Below are 22,450 nucleotides of genomic sequence, written 5' to 3'. Positions count from 1 at the left end.
TTCATCATGGCGACATCGACGTCTTTCGGGAAGGTGATCAAGGGTTCTGATTCCGTTTCTTCCACAATGTAATCCATGCGGTTAAACTCACTACTAGCCACCTCTTCCTCAGGTTCTAGAGGTTCATTGTAAAAGTTTGGGTAAATGGGGAAAAACTCCAGCCAACCATAGGCCGGCATCTCGAGTTGGTATTCCTCAGCGAACATTGCAGGTAGAGAAAACATGTCCAGCGGGTCATCCTTGGTTAAAAGTTGATACACACTCGGGGTTGGATCCCATTCCCACTCTGGAACTTCTTGAGGGATCTGGTAGTCGTCGTTTTGCCCTTCGAACATCATGTATAGAGAAAACCCATCAAGGGGGTCAGCATAAACATTCTGCCAATCAACTTCCCATGCAGGCTCGAATGGTGGTTTAACATCCCTCTGGAAGCTGGCTGCTAATCAGAGATGTGGTCTCCCCATGTGTTTTCCCATTCCCCCAAGAAGCAAAGAGTAATTTCTTCAAGAATTTTCATAGCCGGCTTAGGTTCGGTATCGGGGGTGATGAAAAGGGTTGGGTCAAAATCTTGGGTCGTTTTATCCGGGGCTAAGGTGATTTAGTTAATACGAAAAAAGGTATTATGTTGTGGTAAGGGGTTTGAGACGGTATTTGGTTTATCTGGATGAGGGGTTTCAATCACCTTATTGTTGATGAGGTTTTGAATCTCATGACGAAGGCGAATGCAGTTGTCGGTGGTATGGCCAGGCATCTAATGAAATTCATGATAAACACTTTGATTTAGGTTTGGTGGAATAGTTTGTGGTGGCGGGAGAGGTTTCAATACCCCGGCTTCTGCGAGTTTCTTGAGTAAAGTAGATCTGGGGGTGCTGAATTGGGTAAAGGCTCGATTCTAGGATTTTGGTTTTTCAGATCTAGTTAACTTCTACAGGCTTGGTTGAAGAAGTTCCGGCCTGATTGGTATCCTTGAAGAGGACATTGCTGTTACCAGAGTACGCCCTTTTGGACTTCGATCCCATTTCCTTCTTTTCCAAAGTACCATCCCGTAAGGCTTCTTCCACAGCCAATCCAGAGTCATAGAAAGTCTCGAAATTTGGCGCGGCCTGGGAAAGAACCATGTATGGGGCAAAGGAACTTGGCAGGTTCTTTGTTATGATTCGTATCAGTTCCTCAAGATCCGGCTTGTTTTGCATTTGAGCAGCCTTAGCTCTCCAGCGTTTCACAAAATCGGCAAAGCTTTCTTTCTCACCCATCTTAGTACTCTCCAGCTCTCTCGTGGTCATTTCTAAATCAACATTGAAATCATATTGAGCTATGAAGGCTGTCCCAATATCTTCCATTACAAGAAAAATGACTTTTCCTCGCATTAATTTGCCGGCATTTACGAAAAAACCCGGTAATAGTTAAATATCCACATGCGGTTGTCGGAGAAAGAAACGGGGAAGTTGTATTAAACACTTCAAATTGAAACGACATAGTTTTTCCTTGCCCAAAATTTCCCCAACCCGCTCATTACGAGCCCTAGCCGCCCTCTTCTCTTCAGACTCTTCTACCGAGACACCTCTCTCTCTCTCAAGCATCAGTCCGAATTCGACCTCATCGCCATCGTCACTCGTCCGTTGTAAGGCAAACAAAAAGGTGTCGTTCCAAAACCAAACCCTCCGACCACCATTGAGGTTTCCGTTCCATTTCTCGCCGATCGCCGTCGTCACTCGTCGCTTGTCGTCCGTCAGTCATCGACCCAACCCTCCAGCCACCACTGAGGTCTGTCTCCCTCTACCTCTCCTTCTCTCTGGCTCTGACTCTCTCTGTCTCGTAGCTGGTTATACTTTATATGTATATATATACATATAGAATACAAAACTGTACGTATATCAGTCTATACATGTATATAATATATTGATATGTGCTACAGCCTACATATATTATATGACTCAATTCCTCCGGCCCATTTACATAGGCAAATACTGTGATACGTGTGTATATATACATTGATTAGGGCTTTTGCTTCCAATTTTCAAGCTTTCTAATTAGGGCTTTTTCTCCATTTTCCAAGCTTTCAAATTAGGGCTTACAATAATTGCTTTGGGGGGGAGGGGGGGGGGTTTGGTTTTGTTGATACTTGATATAATGACGAATTCTATTGAAGTTGATCTTTCTTTTAGCAATTTTATTATGTAAACTCCACTCATTTAGGCCCTAAAGATTCCTTTAATGAATTCCTAGAATTGCATTTGGGTGGGTCAAACTTCCTAGTCAATAGTTACTCCCATAATCCTAGTCTATTCTATTGCCCAACGGCATACCCATTAAATGAAAGCACTTACACAAATACAGAAGTAAAATATTAGTCTAACATTCACCTTTTCTTTTTAGGGGCTGTGGCTTGACCAATTCGAATTAAACAGATTGAGACAAGTCTTACATAAGTACAAGGATCAAGATTTGCATTTCAATAAGTTGTTGCTCAGTTTCTTTAGATGCAAAGAATTTTTTATTTTTTGTTGTAGCTTCACAAACTAGATGCAAAAGAACAAACTTCAAAATTTATAGGAAAGCAAGAAAAGTTCTCTTAATCTCCTACAAAAGACACAGGCTCATTGATATATCCTATTTAACACTGAATCCATCACTCCGTGTCGAGAGTAAGATATTGCAAGTCTATCTATCAACTAAATTTATTCAAACTTATTCTCTCTAAACAAGTTGGATGAATATTGTAGGAAGCATTGTGAATTTCTTAAACAACGTCATCGTCAGATTCGAGATTGTGAACTTGAACGCCTTCACCATGAAGCGTTTTCCATTTGGTTTCGAACCCACGTAAGTCATGTATTTTAGTACCACTATAGATATAGAAATCAAATCCTTAATGGCAATTTTGAGTATTCATTTTATATAATTTCTCTTATAGGTCCACAAGTTACAACTTGAGGAGTCCGAAGAAGTATCAGATGAGGTTGCAATTCTGGCGTTGGGTCCTTGTGACACAGCAATTAGATTTAGTGGCTATATCATCAATGGGGTTAGATATCACACCAAAGAGCGTGAGCATAAAAGGAAAACACAAAACAATGGAGTTATGTTGAAGGCAAAGACTAGTAGTTATTCGAGTGCCAGATATATGAATCCTCAAGAAGGAGATGTCACATATTACGGAAGGATCACAGACATGGTGGAGTTGTATTATACACACGACCACAAACATTTGTTATTCAACTGTGACTGGATAGATAACAATTGGGGTTTAGTACCAAATGATGAATTTGGCTTCACACTTGTCAATTTCAATTGTTTGCTCTATACAACAGAACATTCCTCCAACGAACCATATATACTGGCATCTTAAGCTCAACAAGTTTTTTATGTGCAAGATCTGGCCAAAGAAGATTGGAGCATTGTAATCAAAATGAAACCTAGAGACTTGTTTGAAATTTGTGAAGTTGGGGATGGTCACATAACAGACATTGAAGTGGATGGAATCTATTAGCAACAACAAGATGATACAACAAGATTGCATGATGAGGATAACGTGTGAATTAGGGATGATTTAACTGGCCTAATACTAAATGATGATGTCAATATGTAGTAATTCAGGAAGTGTTAGGTTGCAAGCACGAGAGAAATTTTAGTTAATATCTCTATGTTAATATCAGATACTTGTCTCTTTTCTAGTAGTTCGAATATATCTATTGACGTTAATATCTGATACTTGTTAATTTTATTTTAGTAATTCCAATCGAAAGGTGCGATTACGGTTACTTGTGTCATGTCTATTTCCTTTTTGCAGCAATTTAATTTGTTTTAGTCAATGTTTTCTTTTTTAGAGATTGCAATGTCACGTAGACGTGCCGCTACACTAGAGGATCCTGTTGAGCATGGGAGGATGCGTGAACCACCACATACATGGTATCCGATTGGCAGCAACGTCAACTCATCCTCCCAAGGCAAGACTAGATCACTTTCAGATGGCTCATCATCAGAAGTTGGTAATGCAATTATTCATGACATCCATTCTTATGTAGTTGTCGATCGATTAATGTTCTCTATTGGGTTTGTTTGTAGTTATAATGTTCTAGTTTCAGTTTGTGGTGGTTGTATCATTGCTTTTTAAAGGAGTTCAAGTTCAATTTGGTGTGGTGTTAGGCTATTTTTTGCAACGGTTCCTGCTGCTGTTATAGATCTGTTGTTTTTGAGATTGTTGACATAATATCCTACCAAGTAGTGTCATTGTCACCACTTGTTTGTTATCTGATATTTTTATCTTGGTTCTGTAATGTTCTATATATTATTCATAAGTATCTTTTTGTATTGTAGGCTCATACAGATGCAGATGATTCTATGGAGAGGTGGTTCATGCAATCTCTTGGAAGAAAATGGCAAGGATGGAAATGTGAAGCAAAAAAACAAGGATACACGCCATATAATAATGATGCAGATAGAATAGCTCATAGGCATAGTAGAGTTATGGAGGAGCAGTGGCGGTGTCTGGTCTATTATTGGAATGATAGAGGTCTATTATTGGAATGATAGAGATGTAAAGGTATGCGAAACAGATTAATATAAGAGTTATTGTCACGTCCTTGATTTTTAACATAAATAAGTAATACATTTTAATAAAAGAACCTCACGCATCCTATATATTACCCAAAAGAATTTCCCACCTGTTTAATTTACAAACAAGTCCCCATTATTTAAGAAATACAACCTTGGTACTACGACCCAAATTAACTTAGATACAATACGACATATTCAGGATGTTACAAACTTTAGTCAAAAGATAGTTCACGAGCAAATTAGTTACAAAGCCATCTTTGGCCAAAAGTAAGTCTATTACAAAGATGAATAAGTAACTAAATGAAATTAGCTTCCAAAAATCTTCATGTCCAAGCACACCATTGCATGCAGTCTATTGCCCAGCATTAGAACCTGAAAAGAAGGATTTTGTTGAGCTACACTAGCCCAGTAGGAAAGTTTTTACCAATGCTAGATGCAAACATGTTGATAAGTGCAAACGAAGAAGGATAAGAAAACTCAGCTTAAATATATATAGAATTCAATTGACTTGTAAATGAAATTCTATCCAGTTTAAGTGCATAAGTCATGTGACACAAACGACTTAGATAATCCCAACTCGACTCGCTAACCCAACTCCCACCATTTGTATTTCCACCCCTTGCGTTACCATACAACGCCACAAGGATTACCGTGTTACCACCTCGTGCATCACACTGATCCCTAACAACTTGGGTTACCGTATTACCACCCCTTGCATTACGAAACCCCTTTAAGTCTCCATTTTACTACCCCTTGCGTTACAGGTCTCCCTAAATCTACTTTCGACCCCAATCGACTATATTCCAATACAATATGCAAGCTAGGACTTCCCCATTAACACATTCATAGATAAAACATCTTACGTTATACTAACTTCATCATAAATGCACCAAGAACGATCATAAATGCCAACAATGTACGAAATACACTTTAACGATGTTTTAACTAAATAAATTCCTCATTCGGTTCTTATTAACGGGAAGACCAACGGAACAAGGATCACATCGAGAAGTCAAAGGAAGTCAATTAGACAAGCTTAAGATAGGTTAGGGGGTGTCCAAAAGAATTTAGAAGTGATTGGGGGTCAAAACAATCGACGGAAGAGCAGCAGGAGTAAAACTGGAGTTAAGCTCCTGGTATTGATACGCGCATAATCTGTATCGATACAACATTAACTGTCCAAAAAGATAAGCTTACTGTGTCGATACGCCACATAATCCGTATTGATACCATGGGGCTTCAGGTAGCGATTTTAGCAGATTTTCAAGGCATGCTCAATAACCAAAATCCAACAACCCAAGGCACGAATCTACACCAAATCAACACATAAACACATAGAAGAGGTAAAGAAGTCCCTACCTTGCAACAATGGCCGAGATTCAAACGTTTTTGAACGAGCCCTAACCTTTTGAACTCCAAAACTTCGTTTCAAGCTTGACCCACGGATCTCCGAGCTCAAGAACGCGAATTTAAGGCTTGAGGGAGGTTGATTCTTGAAGATTTTGCGAGATTGAGTGGAGTTTTGAGTGAGTAGAGAGGAGAGAGAGAGATAGCCGGTGGAGAGAGAGGGGGAACGGATGAGAGAGAGAATGGAGATAAAAAATGTTCTCCTACTCCTCACACACCCACATATATAGTCATGTATCTTTTTATTACACCACACTCCCTCAATTCTCTATTCCTTCACTCTAGTCCTCAATCCAAATATCCACCAACTAATCCATATTTTCTCGATTTGGCATTTAATTAACATTTCAAAAATTAAAAAAATTATTCGGGTCTCTACAATCTATCCTCAAAGAAATTTCGTCCCGAAATTTACAATGCAAGCCAACCAAAATCATGCATCAAGTTATCATGCTCATGCAACAATACATATTACCAAATAATAAACTAACGATCATAAGGTTGAAATTTCTAGACTCACATTGACTAACTTGGAAACAAATGCGGATACGTCTCTCTCACTTCGTCTTCCCTTTCCCACGTCGACTCTTCTTTCCCAAGATGACTCCATAAGACTCACACTAACGGAATGGTTTTACCCCCCAAAACTTGCTCGCGCGAATCTTGGATACGTATTGGCTCCTCCTCGTAAGATGCATCGACTTCTAACTCTAACTCGGACCACTCTAGAACTTGTGACGGATCCGGCTCATACTTTCGTAACATCGACACATGGAACACATCATGAACATTTGATAATCTTGGTGGTAAGGCCAACCGATACGTAACTTCGCCAATCTTCTCGATAATATCAAACGGCCCGATATAACGCGGTGAAAGCTTACCCCTTTGCCCAAAGCGAGATAGTCCCCGACGCAGTGACACCTTTAGAAACACGTGATTCCCCACTTCAAATGATAACGGTCGGCGACGACGATCGACGCAACTCTTTTGCCTACTTTGCGTGGTTATCAACCGTTGGCGAATCAATTTAACTTGCTCGGTAGTTCTCCTTTGTGCTTCAAGAAGATGTTGACGAATCGCTTTCATGCTCTCGGAGGTTTCTTGGATCAATTTCGGCCCGACCAACGTAGCCTCGCCCAACTCGGTCCAACAAACGGGTGATCGACATGGTCTCCCGTACAAAGCTTCATACGGCGCCATCTCGATACTAGACTGGAAACTATTATTGTATGCGAATTCGTCTAAGGGTAGGTGATCTTCCCAACTACCCCAAAAGTCCATAATGCAAGCCCGAAGCATATCTTCCAGAATTTGGATCGTTCTCTCAGATTGTCCATCTGTTTGAGGGTGATACGCGGTGCTAAACAACAAGTTGGTGCCAAGAGCAGCCTGCAAGCTTTGCCAAAAACGTGCGGTAAACCTTGGATCTCAATCCGACACGATAGAAACGGGTATCCCATGAAGACGAATAATCTCGCGGATGTACAAACGACTAAGCATATCAATCGAATCCGTAACTTGAATCGGTAAGAAATGTGCGGACTTAGTCAATCGATCAACTATCACCCAAATGGCATCATGTCCCCTTGGCGATCTCGGTAAACCGGTAACAAAATCCATGGTCACGTTTTCCCACTTCCATTCGGCTACTGGTAATGGTTGCAACTCCCCCATGGGTCGTTGATGCTCGGCTTTTACCTGTTGGCACGTGAGACATTTGGACATGAAGACAACGACATCTCTCTTCATTCCCGGCCACCAAAATTGTCTACATAAGTCATGGTACATTTTCGTTCCTCCCGGATGCACGGCTAACGGTGAGTGGTGAAATTCCCTCAAAATTTCCTCCTGACACGAAATGGTTACGAACAATTTTCCTTCGTATCGTAAACCTTGATCGGTGTGTATCATCCACCCCTCTCGAGCATTTCCGCTAAGAAACTTGGTGCAAAACTCTCCCGCTTCTTCATCTTGCTGTTGGGCCTCAATCACTCGAGTCAATAAAGTCGATTGAACGGTTAAATTGCACAAAGTGACTCCATCTTGAACTTCCTCAAAATGCAACGCATACGAGCCTAACTCATTCATCATTTTCAACTCATGGATGGCTAAACTCGCAAGGTGCGTTGATTTTCTACTTAACGCGTCTGCTACCACGTTCAGCTTTCCCGGATGATATTGCAACTCAAAATTGTAGTCTTCTAGATGTTCCATCCATCGGCGTTGTCGTAAATTAAGCTCTTTTTGAGAGAACAAGTATTTTAGACTCTTATGATCGGAAAAGACTTCGAACCTCTCACTGTAAAGATAGTGACGCCAACTCTTTAATGCAAAGACGACGGCTGCAAGTTCTAAGTCATGGGTAGGATAGTTCCGCTCGTGAGTCTTTAATTGCCGCGATCCATATGCTACCACTCGCCCCAACTACATCAAAACACACCTCAACCCCTCTTTCGAAGCATCACAATACACGGAGTAGCCAACTCCCCATTCGGGCACGATCAAAACGGCGCGGTAGTCAATCTTCTCTTCAATTCTTCAAAGGCTTTCTCACACACGTCACTCCAAATGAAACGAGTCTCCTTACGAGTCAATTTAGTCAACAGAGCCGCTAGGCGAGAGAAATCAAGTACGAAACGACGATAATACCCGGCCAAGCCCAAGAAACTACGAATCTCGAACACATTCTTTGGTCGTTGCCAATTCATTATGGACTCTATCTTTCCCAGATCAACGGACACCCCATCCTTCGATACAACGTGACCCAAAAATTTGACTTTGGATAGCCAAAATTCACATTTGCTAAGCTTGGCATACAAACGGTGTTCTCTCAAGAGTTCAAGTACGATAGAAAGATGAATTTGGTGCTCTTCCTTCGAAGGCAAATAGATAAGGATATCGTCCACGAAAACAACTACAAAACGATCGAGATAAGCACGAAAGATGCGGTTCATTAAATCCATGAAAGTTGCTGGCGCATTTGTCAATCCAAAGGGCATAACAACGAACTCGTAGTGGCCATACCGGGTACGAAAAGCGGTCTTAGGAATGTCTTCCCTCCGAACCCTCAAATGGTGGTAACCGGACCTTAAGTCGATCTTAGAGAAACAAGTTGCGCCTCGAAGTTGATCAAACAAGTTGTCGATTCTAGGCATTGGATACTTGTTCTTAATGGTGACGCGGTTTAACTTACAATAATCAATACATAGACGAAGCAACCCATCTTTCTTTCGGGCGAACAAGGCCGGTGCTCCCCACGGTGACGTACTCGGACGAATAAACCCCAAATCCTCTAATTCTTGCAACTGAACCTTCAATTCCCTCAATTCGGCGGGTGCGAAACGATAAGGAGGTATGGAGATAGGAACGGTACCAGGAAGTAAGTCGATAGTGAATTCAATCTCTCTCTTGGGTGGTAAACCGAGTAACTCCTTTGGAAATACGTCTGAAAAATCACAAACAACAAAAGGTAGCTCCCCACGCACGGACACATCCTCATCTAACGCCAAACTCGCTAATAAGGCATACATTGACTCACGCTCCCGAGACTCACACAGATATGGTTCTGTCGGTTCTTGACGCTCCCCGAAGAACTCGAAACAAGAACCCCCAGGCGAACAAATACGGACCCAATGCTTGAAGCAATCTATAGTAGCATGGAACGTCGACAGCCAATCCATTCCCAAAATAAGGTCGAACCCCGACATATTCAGCACAATAAAATCAAAAGTAAAACGACAATCTTGAATAATAAGCTCACAATCCCGGCAAATGCGATTTAATGGCGACCTACCTCCTATAGGTGTGTCAACAAACAATGGAGGACTAATACTCTTGATTTCCAATTCCAAAGCACAAGCAAAAGATGCAGCAATAAAAGAATGCGATGCTCCAGAATCGAATAATACCCTAGCGAAGGAGTTAAACAAGAGAAATGTACCCCTCACAACCGATGTTTCCGAGGCCTGAGAAGTGACAGGAGGTGGTGGAGTCGGAATGGAAGATGTGATAGCAAAAGCCCTCCCCTGAGTAGTCTGACCCTGAGCATGTCCACCCCGATGACTGGAACCCTGAGTAGGCGTAGATGAACTAGCTCCCTTCTCAACTTGAGATCCCTAAACTGAAGTGGTCTGACGAAAGTGAGACTGTTGCTGTCTCTGAGTACCCCGAAACGACTGCCGACCAAAACCTTGTCCACTCCTTGGCTGCTGCACCGAACCCGACTCACTACGTGCCCCTTCTCCACGTGGGCAATTTCTAGCAAAGTGACCGGGCTTCCCACAAGTAAAACACGTGTTCAAAAGTCGCGGGCATTGGGCGCGAATGTGCCCTGTCTGACCACACTCCACTACAAGAAAAATTCAATTAGGTGACGAATGAAAATCGTCAAAAATTGCATATTTTTCGTCACAAAATAATATAGGTGACGAAAAAAAAATTGTCGACTAAAGGTTGTCGAGGATTCCTACCTGGTGACGAAATCTATTTTTCGTCACCTATAGTGCCTTTTGTTGACGAAATATTTCATCACCAAAAAGTGAATAATTGGTGACGAAATTTTTTTCCTCACTTATTATGCTTTTTGATGACGAAATTTTTTGTCATCAATTATTCCTTTTGGCGATGAAAAAATTCGTCACTAATGGGTCACATCGGTGACGACATTTTTTGTTGCAAAAGATTTTTTCATATGGGAAAAAAATCCTTCTTTCTTGCTCCTGCTGGGTTCCAAACCCGAGTCACTTGAGTTTTTTGCACAAGTTCCTACCAACTGCACACACAATTTTCAGTAACTAGTTGAAATATCTAATATATAACACATATATTTAACATGAAAATATATTTCAAATGTAATTTTGAACCTTTAAACATTAAAATTAGTAATTTTGATAAACATGAAAGTTGTAGGCAATTGAGTTATTGTTCAAATCCAATTTGAATTATCTCAATTGGAGTTTTTAGTGAAGAGTTATTTTCGAAGTACATTTAGTGACAAAGCGCAATTCATAAATTTTGTCACGAAAGGTACCCATTTGAAGACGAAATATATTTTTCGTTGCTAAAAGAGTTAAAATGGTGACGAAATTATTTTTTGTCACCAAAGTTAAGCATTTGGTGATGAAATAAATATTTCGTTACTAAATTGCTCTCATTTGGCGACGAAAAATAATTTCGTCACCTTTTTTAAGCTTTCGGCGATGAAAAATGTATTTCGTCGCCAAATGGGTACCTTTGGTGACGAAAATATTTTTTTCATCGCTAAACGAGTATAATTGGTGACGAAATTTTTTTGTCATGGAAGTTGTCAAAATAGTGACGAATTTATTTTTTCGTCGCCAAATATACTCATTTAGTGACGAAATTAAATTTCGTCGCCACTTTTTCGTCACCAATTTCCATTTTTCTTGTAGTGCTCGTGGCATACGATTGAGGGTCTATTGGAAACTCCCCGAGTCCCGAATGAAGAAGAAGGTGGAGGCCTAAAATTTGACGGACCCTGTGAAGTCAACGATTGATCTCGTTGTCTCTTCCTCCCTTGACTACCGAAACTTTCCAACGAAGAACTCACACCTCCCATTGGTTGTCTTGGTTCCCAAACCTTAGGATTTTTGGGTGCCTCCTTAGGTGTCTCAATGCTCCGTGCACACTCAATGACTTCAGAAAACTTCCCTTTGCGTTGCGCCACAACAAACTTCTTCACGGTCTCATGCAACCCCCTTTCAAATCACCTACGCTTCCTTTCTTCGGTTGCTACTAACTCCGGCACAAAACGGGACAAGGATTGAAACTTCAAAGCATACTCCGACACCGTCATATCCCCTTGTTCCAACTTCTCAAACTCTTCCCTCATTTGTTCACGACTCGTTTCCGGAAAGTATTGCTCCTCGAAGAGCACCTCAAACTCCGCTCAAGTTAAGTTCTCATTATCTGGCTCATTTGCTTGAGCCGCGGTCCTTGCCGCTCTCCTTGCGTCTTTCCTTGATTCTAAGATCGACTCCCACCACTCATTCGCTTCCTCAGTAAGCTGAACGGCTACGATATTCACCCGCAAGTCATCCTCCGTTAACTGAAGAGCCCTGAAAAGTTTTCGGATTTGAGCTAGCCAATGATCGGCCACAAGAGGGTCACTGCTCAACCCATCAAACGTAGGTGGATTTCTACAACTGAACTCCCTCATTGCTATCATAGCACGACTATCTACGCTTTCCATAGGAGCAGGATTTAAAAGGTTTGCAGCCACAAGAGCCGCAAAGAAATCCTTAGCAAAAGGATTTTGAACAATTGGTACCTCCTCTCCTTGACCGTGTCCGGTCCCTTCCCCCGGATTCCCATTCAAATTTTCCCCATGATGGCTAACCTCATCCTCGACTGGCGCTTCTTGGCCACGACCACGACCACGACCTCGGCCACGACCACCCCTACTTTCGACCCCACCTGCCCTAGCACGCGTTCTCGAAGGCATCTAGCTATAAGTTATAAGAAAGAGAAGCTTCATCAATGACAACATCATTTCATGAGGTCAAAGCCCCGAACTATCCCAACACGGGTTAAAACAACTCCACGCCACTCTACTATATTGAAACGCAAAGCCACATAAGTCATGTCATATCAATGCACACAAGCACACATATGTTATGCAAAAGGCGTGACATTTTGAACCCATGAGACTGGAAGTCTCCCCACGGTCTCAAAGTATTCAAACCTAGACGCTTTGATACCAATTTGTCACGTCCTTGATTTTTAACATAAATAAGTAATACATTTTAATAAAAGAACCTCGCGCATCGTACATATTACCCAAAAGAGTTTCCCACATTTAATTTACAAACAAGTGCCCATTATTTAAGAAATACAACCTTGGTACTACGACCCAAATTAACTTAGATACAATACGACATATTCAGGATGTTACAAACTTTAGTCAAAAGATAGTTCACGAGCAAATTAGTTACAAAGCCATATTTGGCCAAAAGTAAGTCTATTACAAAGATGAATAAGTAACTAAATGAAATTAGCTTCCAAAAATCTTCATGTCCAACCACACCATTGCATGCAGTCTATTGCCCAGCATTAGAACCTGAAAAGAAGGATTTTGTTGAGCTACACTAGACCAGTAGGAAAGTCTTTACCAATGCTAGATGCAAACATGGTGATAAGTGCAAACGAAGAAGGATAAGAAAACTCAGCTTGAATATATATAGAATTCAATCGACTTGTAAATGAACTTCTATCCAGCTTAAGTGCATAAGTCATGTGACACAAACGACTTAGATAATCCCAACTCGACTCGCTAACCCAACTCCCACCATTTGTATTTCCACCCCTTGCGTTACCATACAACGCCACAAGGATTACCGCGTTACCACCCCGTGCGTCACAGTGATCCCTAAAGACTCGGGTTACAGTATTACCACCCTTTGCGTTACGAAACCCCTCTAAGTCTCCGTTTTACCACCCCTTGCGTTACGGGTCTCCCTAAATCTACTTCCAACCCCAATTGGCTATATTCCAATACAATATGCAAGCTAGGACTTCCCCATTAACACATTCATAGATAAAACATCTTACGTTATACTAATGTCATCATAAATGCACCAAGAACGATCACAAATGCCAACAATGTACGAAATACACTTTAACGATGTTTTAACTAAATAAATTCCTCATTCAGTTCTTATTAACGGGAAGACCAATGGAACAAGGATTACATCAAGAAGTCAAAGGAAGTCAATTAGACAAGCTTAAGATAGGTTAGGGGGTGTCCAAAAGGATTTAGAAGTGATTGGGGGTCAAAACAATCAACGGAAGGCAGCAGGAGTTAAACTGGAGTTAAGCTCCTGGTATCGATACGTGCATAATCCGTATCGATACAACATTAATTGTCCAAAAAGATAAGCTTACTGTATCGATACGCCACATAATCCATATCGATACCACGGGGCTTCGGGTAGCGATTTCAGCCGATTTTCAAGGCATGCTCAATAACCAAAATCCAACAACCCAAGGCACGAATCTACACCAAATCAACACATTAACACATAGAAGAGGTAAAGAAGTCCCTACCTCGCAACAATGGCCGAGATTCAAACATTTTTGAAAGAGCCCTAACCTTTCGAACTCCAAACTTCGTTTCAAGCTTGATCCACGGATCTCCGAGCTCAAGAACGTGAATGGAAGGCTTGAGGGAGGTTGATTCTTGAAGATTTTGCGAGATTGAGTGGAGTTTTGAGTGAGAGGAGAGGAGAGAGAGATAGCTGGTGGAGAGAGAAGGAGAACGGATGAGAGAGAGAATAGAGATAAAAAATGTTCTCCTACTCCTCACACACCCACATATATAGTCATGTATCTTTTTATTACACCACACTCCCTCAATACTCTATTCCTTCACTCTAGTCCTCAATCCAAATATCCACCAACTAATCCATATTTTCTCGATTTGGCATTTAATTAACGTTTCAAAAATTTTAAAAATTATTCGGGTCTCTAGAGTTTTGATTTTATAATTTCCGTATTGCTGTCAAAGATAAGAGAAAATTAAAATTATTGATTTTGATAGGAGAAGAGTATAAACAACAAGGGTTATAGGTCCCAACAAAAATTACTACACACAAGCGGGCGAACGCCACATTATTTGGTTGAGCAAAAGGTTTGATAGATGAAAATTGTTTATTTTATGTTATCGTACTTCACAGCATTTTTTTGACATGATCGAGGTCTTCTTTTCATATGCATTAATGGTGATGCTAGGACAAGAAGGACGGAAAAAACCCTACTTGTTTTGATACATTTATCAAAACACATACGCGAAAGGTGGTGGAGCAGTTAATGAAGAAACTTCTGCTATTGTTGTAAGTTGATTTGTGGTTTTCATGTCCTTTGGTTATTTTTAGTGTTGATCTTGTTAGTAATAAGATTGTATCTTTAAAATTTTGCCCTAACACTTGAGAGACTTCTTATAGAACAAATTGAAAGCGTTGTGATGCCAAGATGGGTCTAGTTCACAACCCATGTCAAAGGGTGCGATTTTCAGTCAATCTATACAACCTGAGCGACCCGGGCGTACTCGAGGGCTAGGCTTAGGAGGAACTAAGAGTAAGCTACTTGGTGCGAAGAATAATGATCAAGCACCATCCCAATCCTCCACCGAACGTGATCGATAGTTTATCAAGATGAAATCTGAAGTGCAAAAGATGAAAAGGTTCTTAGAAGCTATGGGTTACACAGATGACGATTCAAATGGGTTCAATGAGGAACCCAATGAGAATGTACCATATTCATTTTCATGAATTAATATACTGAATATTGCATTTGTTCCTTATGGCATTTTCTTTGCTAAACTTGACTTTATATGCACTTTATTATTAACAGCATCCAGATGCCTCTAGTGCGCAACGCGAAATGACAATTGGCAGTAATAAAGCAACTCCAGAAGAGATCAATCTGCCACATCGGTCGCAGCTTGAACCAACTCCATTTTCACAATCGAATCAACAGGCTGATTCTCATCATCAGTAAGAGGTAAGTTGCACAATTTCTTTGCCTCTCATTTTCTATTTTTTTTCGCATACATTAATATAGTATTTGTGCTCTAATTGGGATATCCTAGCTGGGATCTATGGCTGCTGTTGAACTTGCCATGTGGAAGCAAGCTGAGGCAAGTCGAGATGCTCGCAAGGTGGGTTGCACCACCCTCTTATAAGCTCAATAATCTATTGTAGTCGTCATTCTTTTAGGCTGAGATTATAGTCTTCTTGTTGATAATTGGAATCATGAGCTGACAATGTGTTTGTGTTGTATATGTTAGACTATAAGATTCACAAACAAGAAGAGAAGGACATCCCAAAATGGTTCAAATTGAGTTTCTTTGGGGCATCTTTGTGTCTATTTTTGCTGCTTTCACTGTGAGTTGCTACTTCCACTTTCTTGCACTCTATCTCCCCATCATATTTGTGCTTGGACTGTTATACTACTCCTATGAGTAGCCTGAGCAATAATTTCTGCATAAAGGGTGCCATTTGTGTAGGGTGGATTAGTCTGCTGCTCAAGTAAGGTTATGGGCACAATGGAGAGTAGATTGTAGAAATGGCTAGGTACTAGGAATTTTGATTTTTTGTCAGGACTATACAACTACATTTTAGTTGAGAGCTTGGGTCCTACTATAGATTTCTATTCAAAACATGAACATTAAAATCCAATAAAAGAGAATTGAAAACTTTTGATTAGCACAGATTGGACTCCAAACAAATCAGTTTATATTGAATCCTTATCAAGGGTATACATGGAATTAGTTTATAAGGATTAGTTAACAATGTAATATTAGTTATAAGTTTGAATGTTACATTACTTGTAGTTGAATATTGCATTATTAGGTTTGAATGCATCCATTGCATGAATATCCTCCCTTACAGTGCTGAAGCTAACTAGTTTGCCACTGTAGTTTTGACTTTTCATGTATTTTGCAGCATATTACATACGATATTTTTAGGTATAGACATATCGATTACTTGACAATAGCCAAACAGAAATATGATAGTTCCTTGTGTTTTTGTTGTGTGGGTTTCTTAGTTATGTTACTTGTTAAATGACCTATGTAATTTCAAGTGATTTTACTTTCCGTGCTAGGAATGTGTTGTAGTGACCGACTTCATAGATAATTGATCATGCATTATGTTGCTTGATTTTTGTGGCTCTTAGAACTCGTTGTGTCGTTGAGTGCTTATGATTGATTTCATATATCAAAAAGCATGACTTTATGTCCTCTTAATTTTGAAGTTACGCACTATAACCCATTATCGTCTGTTGCATTGGCCGCAGATCATCCATGAGTCCAGAATTGGCAAGAACTAGCACTCAGAATTTGTTGATTCATCAGATGGCCATAACAATCATATGCATTGGCCTACCACTTAGTCAATGGCTAAGATTGAGATTGATATATTGCCATTAACGATAGGTGGCTTTTGTCTTTGTCGTTGTTTTCTAGATAATATGAATTGTAATTTTTTTTGATCAACAAAAGGGTAGGAGGGGGCGACCATCGTAGCAATCATACAAATGATATGTTCTAGCGAAAGATGTGACTTGGATGCTTTTGAGTTTATGTTGGTCTTAATATAGTGTTCCAATACCAAGCTAGTGTTCTGATTCTCTTATTTTTTTGTTGTTTGATTTTAAGTTTATCGAAGTTCAAGACGGTGTAGAATCAAGTGGCTACTTGACGTAATGTGATGTTTGTCTACTATGGTGGTACCAAGACCTAATGTTATGTTCATCTATTACGGTGGATTTTTTGTATTTTGGAAAACATTTGGTTGAATGTAGTAGAGATATTGGAAGACAACAATGGGGTATGGCAGGATGTATTTTGACATTAGTTGTGTTATGAGACATTTAATACTTTGAGACCTTATATGTTAGATGTGTTTGAGAAATTGTATGTTGTAAACTAGTTAATTGGATGCGAAAAATGGTGCAATAGGGCAAAATTTTCTAATTTAATCCAGTGACATTCTCGGCATTTAAAAAACCCCCGGTAAAAGACAAGCTTTTCTCGCCCAAAAACTCAAAAGTTTTCCTGGTGTTTTAACAAACCCCGGTAAAAGGTGCTAGATCCGGTCACCGGAAAACTTTTATCGGGGTTTCTTAAACGTTGGAAAAAATGCCGGGTAATTTTCCGGCATTTTTAACAAACCCCAGTAAAAGTCACTAGCTCCGGTCACCGAAAAACTTTTACCGGCGTTTATGAAAAATGCCGGGTCTTTCCCCGGCATTTACCAAACCTTGTATAGTATTCCCGAGCCCGACAGTCGCAGCGTTTACCGAAAACGCCGGGAAGACTTTTACCAGCGTTTATTTCACTTTTACCAGCGTTTTATAAACACCGGGAAAGCCATTATTTCTTGTAGTGTTCCCAAGTCCTTTTCTTAGTGGTTCGAGAGTGAGGAACCATTACAAGGCTGGACCGGATAGAGACTCATGGAATAGCTGTGCCATGGCTTCCTTTTCAATCCCTCGCATGGTAAAGGATCCAACATACCCCTGAAGGTGCGCCTTTGGAACACCTGTGCCGTCGAACTTTGCAAAGTCCACACCTTTGAACTTTTCCGGCAATTTGGCATTCGGGAATAAGCATAGTTTGTTCATGTCGACCTCTCCTTTCCCAAGTCGCCTGGTTTCTTGAACAGACTCCTCTAGCTTGCTGATCTTGGCAACGAGAGCGGCCAGCTTAGGATCCATAGCTGGCGTTTCTTCTTTGGGCTACTCAGGTTATGGAGGAGGTTTGGTTTAAAGCTTATCAATAATTTCTTGCATGGCCTCCATTACCATGATTATGTCATTCTTCATGGACATGATGGAAGCCTTGAGCTATGCATCGACATTGGCAATGGACTATTTAAACTGAGTATCCAAGGCGGCCATGTTTTGCCTAAGCTCCTCTACCCCATCTCTTTGGTCAGTCATTGGTAAGGGGTTTTCAAGTGGTATCTCTGCTAATGGTTCTTGTGGTGTTTCTCTTGACGGTTGCTCTTCCTGTACTACATGAATATCAAACAACTGATTACCTTCCAGGGTGTCTTTACGAACCAGTCTTTGGAGGGGGCGAAACCAATTGGGTACAGTTTCTTCTCGTAGGCGACCAATGTTTCAGAACTGGCAACAAAGCAAAAGGGAAAACTCGTGACTCATTACGGATACTTTTCCTACCCTTCCTCGTGCCTCCTAAAAACTAGGCCTAAGACCTACCATGATCCGGATCTCACTTAAGGTGTTTGCACAGAAGATTTTCGACAATCCGGGTAGGTGCAGTCAAGCAGGTTAAATTCTGAATATTTCGGAACCAGAGCCAATCTCCTTACCTTGACCATCCGAGGCAGAGCAATATGATTGTCGGAATCCATATACGTACACACTTAAGGTTAGTCCTGGACCAGGGGAGCCGTTCGAGCACGACAAACACCAGAGGTATCTCCAACCCCATGGATTTAAAGTCTCCTATACTGACTGAATCCTAAGGGAGCCCTACCCTCTAGCCTGCAGAATGCAATGATGCATGAATGATATGTATGTTCAGGAATGAAAAGCACATAAACAGGATATATCACATAAGTCCTAACCACGGGTTCCTGTCTTAGTTGGGATGGTTCTATGGTTATGTACAAGTGCAAAGGTCGGTTTGGGTCTCAATAGGGTTCCCTGGACTAGAGCCAAGATGTACCTCCCATTGTCAAGTGTATTGCAAGACAATGGTCGACCAGTACGATGGCTCATCATCATCGAGGGTTGCAAAGTGTCCTGGGAGAGCTTGTCACTGGTAAACCGGGCAAGATTGGCAAAACACACTGGCGAGGCTTGTGCAATGCAGAGTGTACAGGATAAAAGAATTTCATTTTCCAAAAGATATCGAAAGTTCCCCTTTGAAAATGTTTTTCAAGCTTGGCTCACTCTATTAATCAATACTTTGGAGAAAACTACACAAGCGAACAATAGTGAAAGTCCCAGTCTGGATTGGTCAGATGTAAAATCCTGTTACGTTACCATTCCGTTCTTCAGCAGCATGGAGCGTACTGTTTTGACAGACTTTTGAAAGATTGTTCATTTATCTATTAACTTCCAAATTTTGATTAATAACAGTCCCCAATAGAGTCGCCACTGTGGGCTCCCCGCCCGGCGCGCGCTCGAAGAGTCGCCGCCCGGATTTTTGAGATGGATGGTCCGAGAAACCGAGAACTCGTTTGAAAAAGGCTTTTGGTCTAGCAAAAAACATTGAGACTTTGATTCGAGAGCCACATTACAAATGGGGAAGGTATTGTTGAAAAGCACCCCACTCACCCGGTAAAATCGGTCTCTACTAGACATTTTCAAAGGGGGGAAATTTCGTACATTTTTTGGAAAATGGAACTCTTTAATAAACAAATAAGAGGGGAAGGGACATGGAAGATATATCACATTAATGTGTACGTGGTGCTGTCTGTACAGAAATGGTGAGCAAATGATATGATACAGATTGGAATAGATGATCTGTAGGCCATCTGGATCAGGACCACATGACACGGCCTATCATAAGACCGCGCATGACCTTATGATATGCCATGCGGTCTATTTATGCTGCTATCAGATTTTCATCGGTGCTTATAACAGCGCTCGGTACTATCGATATCCCATGCATGACTCTTTAAAGATATCAGAAAGTACCCAGCCACTGTTTTATTTCAGAACAGTGCCTCTTTCTTCAAGCCATGAATAGAAAACAAGTTTTAATGTATTTGAATCATTTGAGAAAGCAAATAGACCTTATTCAAGAAATAAAACGTGGCTTATAGATATGGTCTTATTCTGAAGCTACTGATGATAATATTTCAATAGTATAAGTAAACCTGATGAAGAACGGCCATGATCCGGACAGTTTAACAGAGATTAATGAAAAACCGTGCGTTTTAACATACTACGCCATGCGACGCACCAGAACGCCGCACGACATGGTATACCCTGCACAGTGACTGCTTTTGTTTTTCGAAAATAGTTTTTAAATCAGTATTTAACCAAAAGGGGTGAGCCTGACTATAGAAAAGTTCCCTCAGGGTCAGGAGCCTAACCCAAGGAAACTTGGTTTTTACCTTTGATCTTGAGCTCGGACAAAGGCGGATGTTGATGGAGGAAAGAGGATGAGATCAGACGAGATAAGATGGGTGTGGATGCGAGTGGTTGTTGGTTGTTTTGGTGGGTGAGATCTCAAAGCGAGTAAAAGACTAATTTTAATGGTGAGGAGAAAAATGGAGCATTTTGAGAAAAGAGAGGCCTTGAGAATGTTTTTGAAGCACTTTCTCAAGATTTGGGAGTAAGGAATGGGTGTGAAAGCATGATGAGAGAGAAAGAAAATTTTAGGGCCCCTTTGTCTTGAGTGGAGGGGTGTATTTATAGGCAAGAGCAAAGGATTTTGAATTCAAATGGGGAAGGTATTTTCTGGGCGGGCTTCAAGTGCTTAATTTTTCAGCTTAGCCAACTTGTAGCTGTGGCTCAAGTGGGCGTGGCCGATAGCTAGCTTAGCCAGTCAGAAATTTTATCCAAAATGCCGTGCGGTTAACCTCATAACCTCGTGCGGTTGAATGAAATTCATTATGCTGTGCGGTACTAAGAATCCAGTTCCGGGCTTTTGGGCTTATTTTAGGCTCTTGGGCTCTTTGGTTGAGGGAGTCTTTAGGCTGAAAGAGTCCTTTATTCAAGCTCGCAAATGTATCGTTTCCTTTATTACATCATCGGGACATTCAAATATCCTCCGAGGTCCGGATTGGGGTGTCTACAGTAGTCACTCTTTAACGTAACTCGGACACATTGATTGGTGTGAGTGACGCTTAAAGAATAGGCATCCCAATCCGTTGCTCAAGGTCTTTAAATGGAGACAAGAATGCATGAAAATCGAAATGCAAGCAAATGACGATGGTGGTCGCGCTCATGGAGCTGCCTAGGTACCCCATTGTAGGGATCAGACCAACATAGTTCAAGCGGGACAATGCAATTCTTTGAGAAGATTAAGTGCCTGTAGTGCCAAGTGTTGTGAAACAAATGCAAATAACTATGTGTGTGCGAGACGAGCCCTGGAAGGGTGGAAATTCAAGACGAGACAAGCCCTTGAAGGGCAAAAATTCGAGATGAGCCCTTAGGGGGCTAAACGAGATGAGCCCTAGAAGGGCGAAAATTCGAGATAAGCCTTCAGGGGGCTAAACAAGAAGAGCCCTAGAAGGGCAAAAATTCGAGACGAGCCCTCAGGGGGCTAAACGAGACGAGCCCTAGAAGGGCAAAAATTTGAGATGAGCCCTCAGGGGGCTAAACGAGACGAGCCCTGGAAAGGCAAAAATTCAAGATGAGCCCTCGGGGGCTAAACGAGACGAGCCATGGAAGGGCAAAAATTCGACACGAGCCCTGGAAGGGCAAAAATTTGAGACGAGCCCTCAGGGGGCTAAACGAGACGAGCCCTGGAAGGGCAAAAATTTGAGACAAGACGAAAATACGGCGAGTCCCCAAGGGTTCGAATATTTCGGCAAACCCCGAAGGTTGGAAAATTATCAGAAGTCCCGGGGGACGGAACATAGCGAAAGAATGCAAATACGATGAGTCCTCGGAGGAGGAAAAATTCTACGAGCCTCGGAGGGTGAAAATTGAAGAACTCCTTAATCGAAGCACAACTTTCTAAAAGATTTTTTTGCAAAATGGCTGGGATATTTAAGTCCCAAGGGGATGTTGGTGGCTGGGTTGAGCAATTTCCAAGAAAAGGGATTTAATCCTAGAAAGCCAAAATGTCGTGCGGCTCAGCACTCCAACATGCGGCATTTCAATTTTCCATGCAACTCTTCGATTTCCGAGAACAGTCGGCTGGTTTAAGGGGGCCCATTAATACAGGCATGCCCGTTCGTCCTCTTTAACGTCTTTATAAAGGTGGTGGTGCTTCATTCCATGCACCTCCACCAAAAGACTCTCTAGTTTCCTT

General features: G+C 41.3%; 2 protein-coding genes across 2 annotated transcripts; both read left to right on the top strand.

Annotated features, from left to right (window-relative positions):
• The first annotated feature begins 1,415 nt into the window (after positions 1 to 1,415).
• Positions 1,416 to 3,617, top strand: LOC131332841 (uncharacterized). The gene is made up of 3 exons (XM_058367150.1): positions 1,416 to 1,447; positions 2,724 to 2,823; positions 2,915 to 3,617. The coding sequence occupies exons 1-3, from the start codon at positions 1,416 to 1,418 to the stop codon at positions 3,347 to 3,349; spliced, it is 567 nt and encodes a 188-aa protein (XP_058223133.1). The 3' UTR covers positions 3,350 to 3,617.
• LOC131333086 (uncharacterized) lies at positions 1,536 to 4,557 on the top strand. Its single transcript, XM_058367418.1, has 3 exons — positions 1,536 to 1,764; positions 3,828 to 3,989; positions 4,318 to 4,557. The coding sequence occupies exons 2-3, from the start codon at positions 3,879 to 3,881 to the stop codon at positions 4,528 to 4,530; spliced, it is 324 nt and encodes a 107-aa protein (XP_058223401.1). The 5' UTR covers positions 1,536 to 1,764; positions 3,828 to 3,878; the 3' UTR covers positions 4,531 to 4,557.
• Positions 4,558 to 22,450: the final 17,893 nt, after the last annotated feature.

Source organism: Rhododendron vialii, chromosome 7a, assembly GCF_030253575.1.
Source record: "Rhododendron vialii isolate Sample 1 chromosome 7a, ASM3025357v1".
NCBI classification, from domain to species: domain Eukaryota; kingdom Viridiplantae; phylum Streptophyta; class Magnoliopsida; order Ericales; family Ericaceae; genus Rhododendron; species Rhododendron vialii.
The sequence above is the reverse complement of the archived record's forward strand: the minus strand, read 5'-3'. Positions and strand labels throughout refer to the sequence as shown.

Excerpts from the sequence above, each read along its gene's own strand:
- LOC131332841 (XM_058367150.1), top strand. The coding sequence starts at position 1,416 with ATGCGGTTGTCGGAGAAAGAAACGGGGAAGTT. Across the intron at positions 1,448-2,723 it reads GAGAAAGAAACGGGGAAGTT|GAAGCATTGTGAATTTCTTA; the intron begins GTATTAAACACT and ends TGAATATTGTAG. Across the intron at positions 2,824-2,914 it reads CCATTTGGTTTCGAACCCAC|GTCCACAAGTTACAACTTGA; the intron begins GTAAGTCATGTA and ends TTTCTCTTATAG.
- LOC131333086 (XM_058367418.1), top strand. The coding sequence starts at position 3,879 with ATGGGAGGATGCGTGAACCACCACATACATGGTATCCGATTGGCAGCA. Across the intron at positions 3,990-4,317 it reads TGGCTCATCATCAGAAGTTG|GCTCATACAGATGCAGATGA; the intron begins GTAATGCAATTA and ends TTTGTATTGTAG.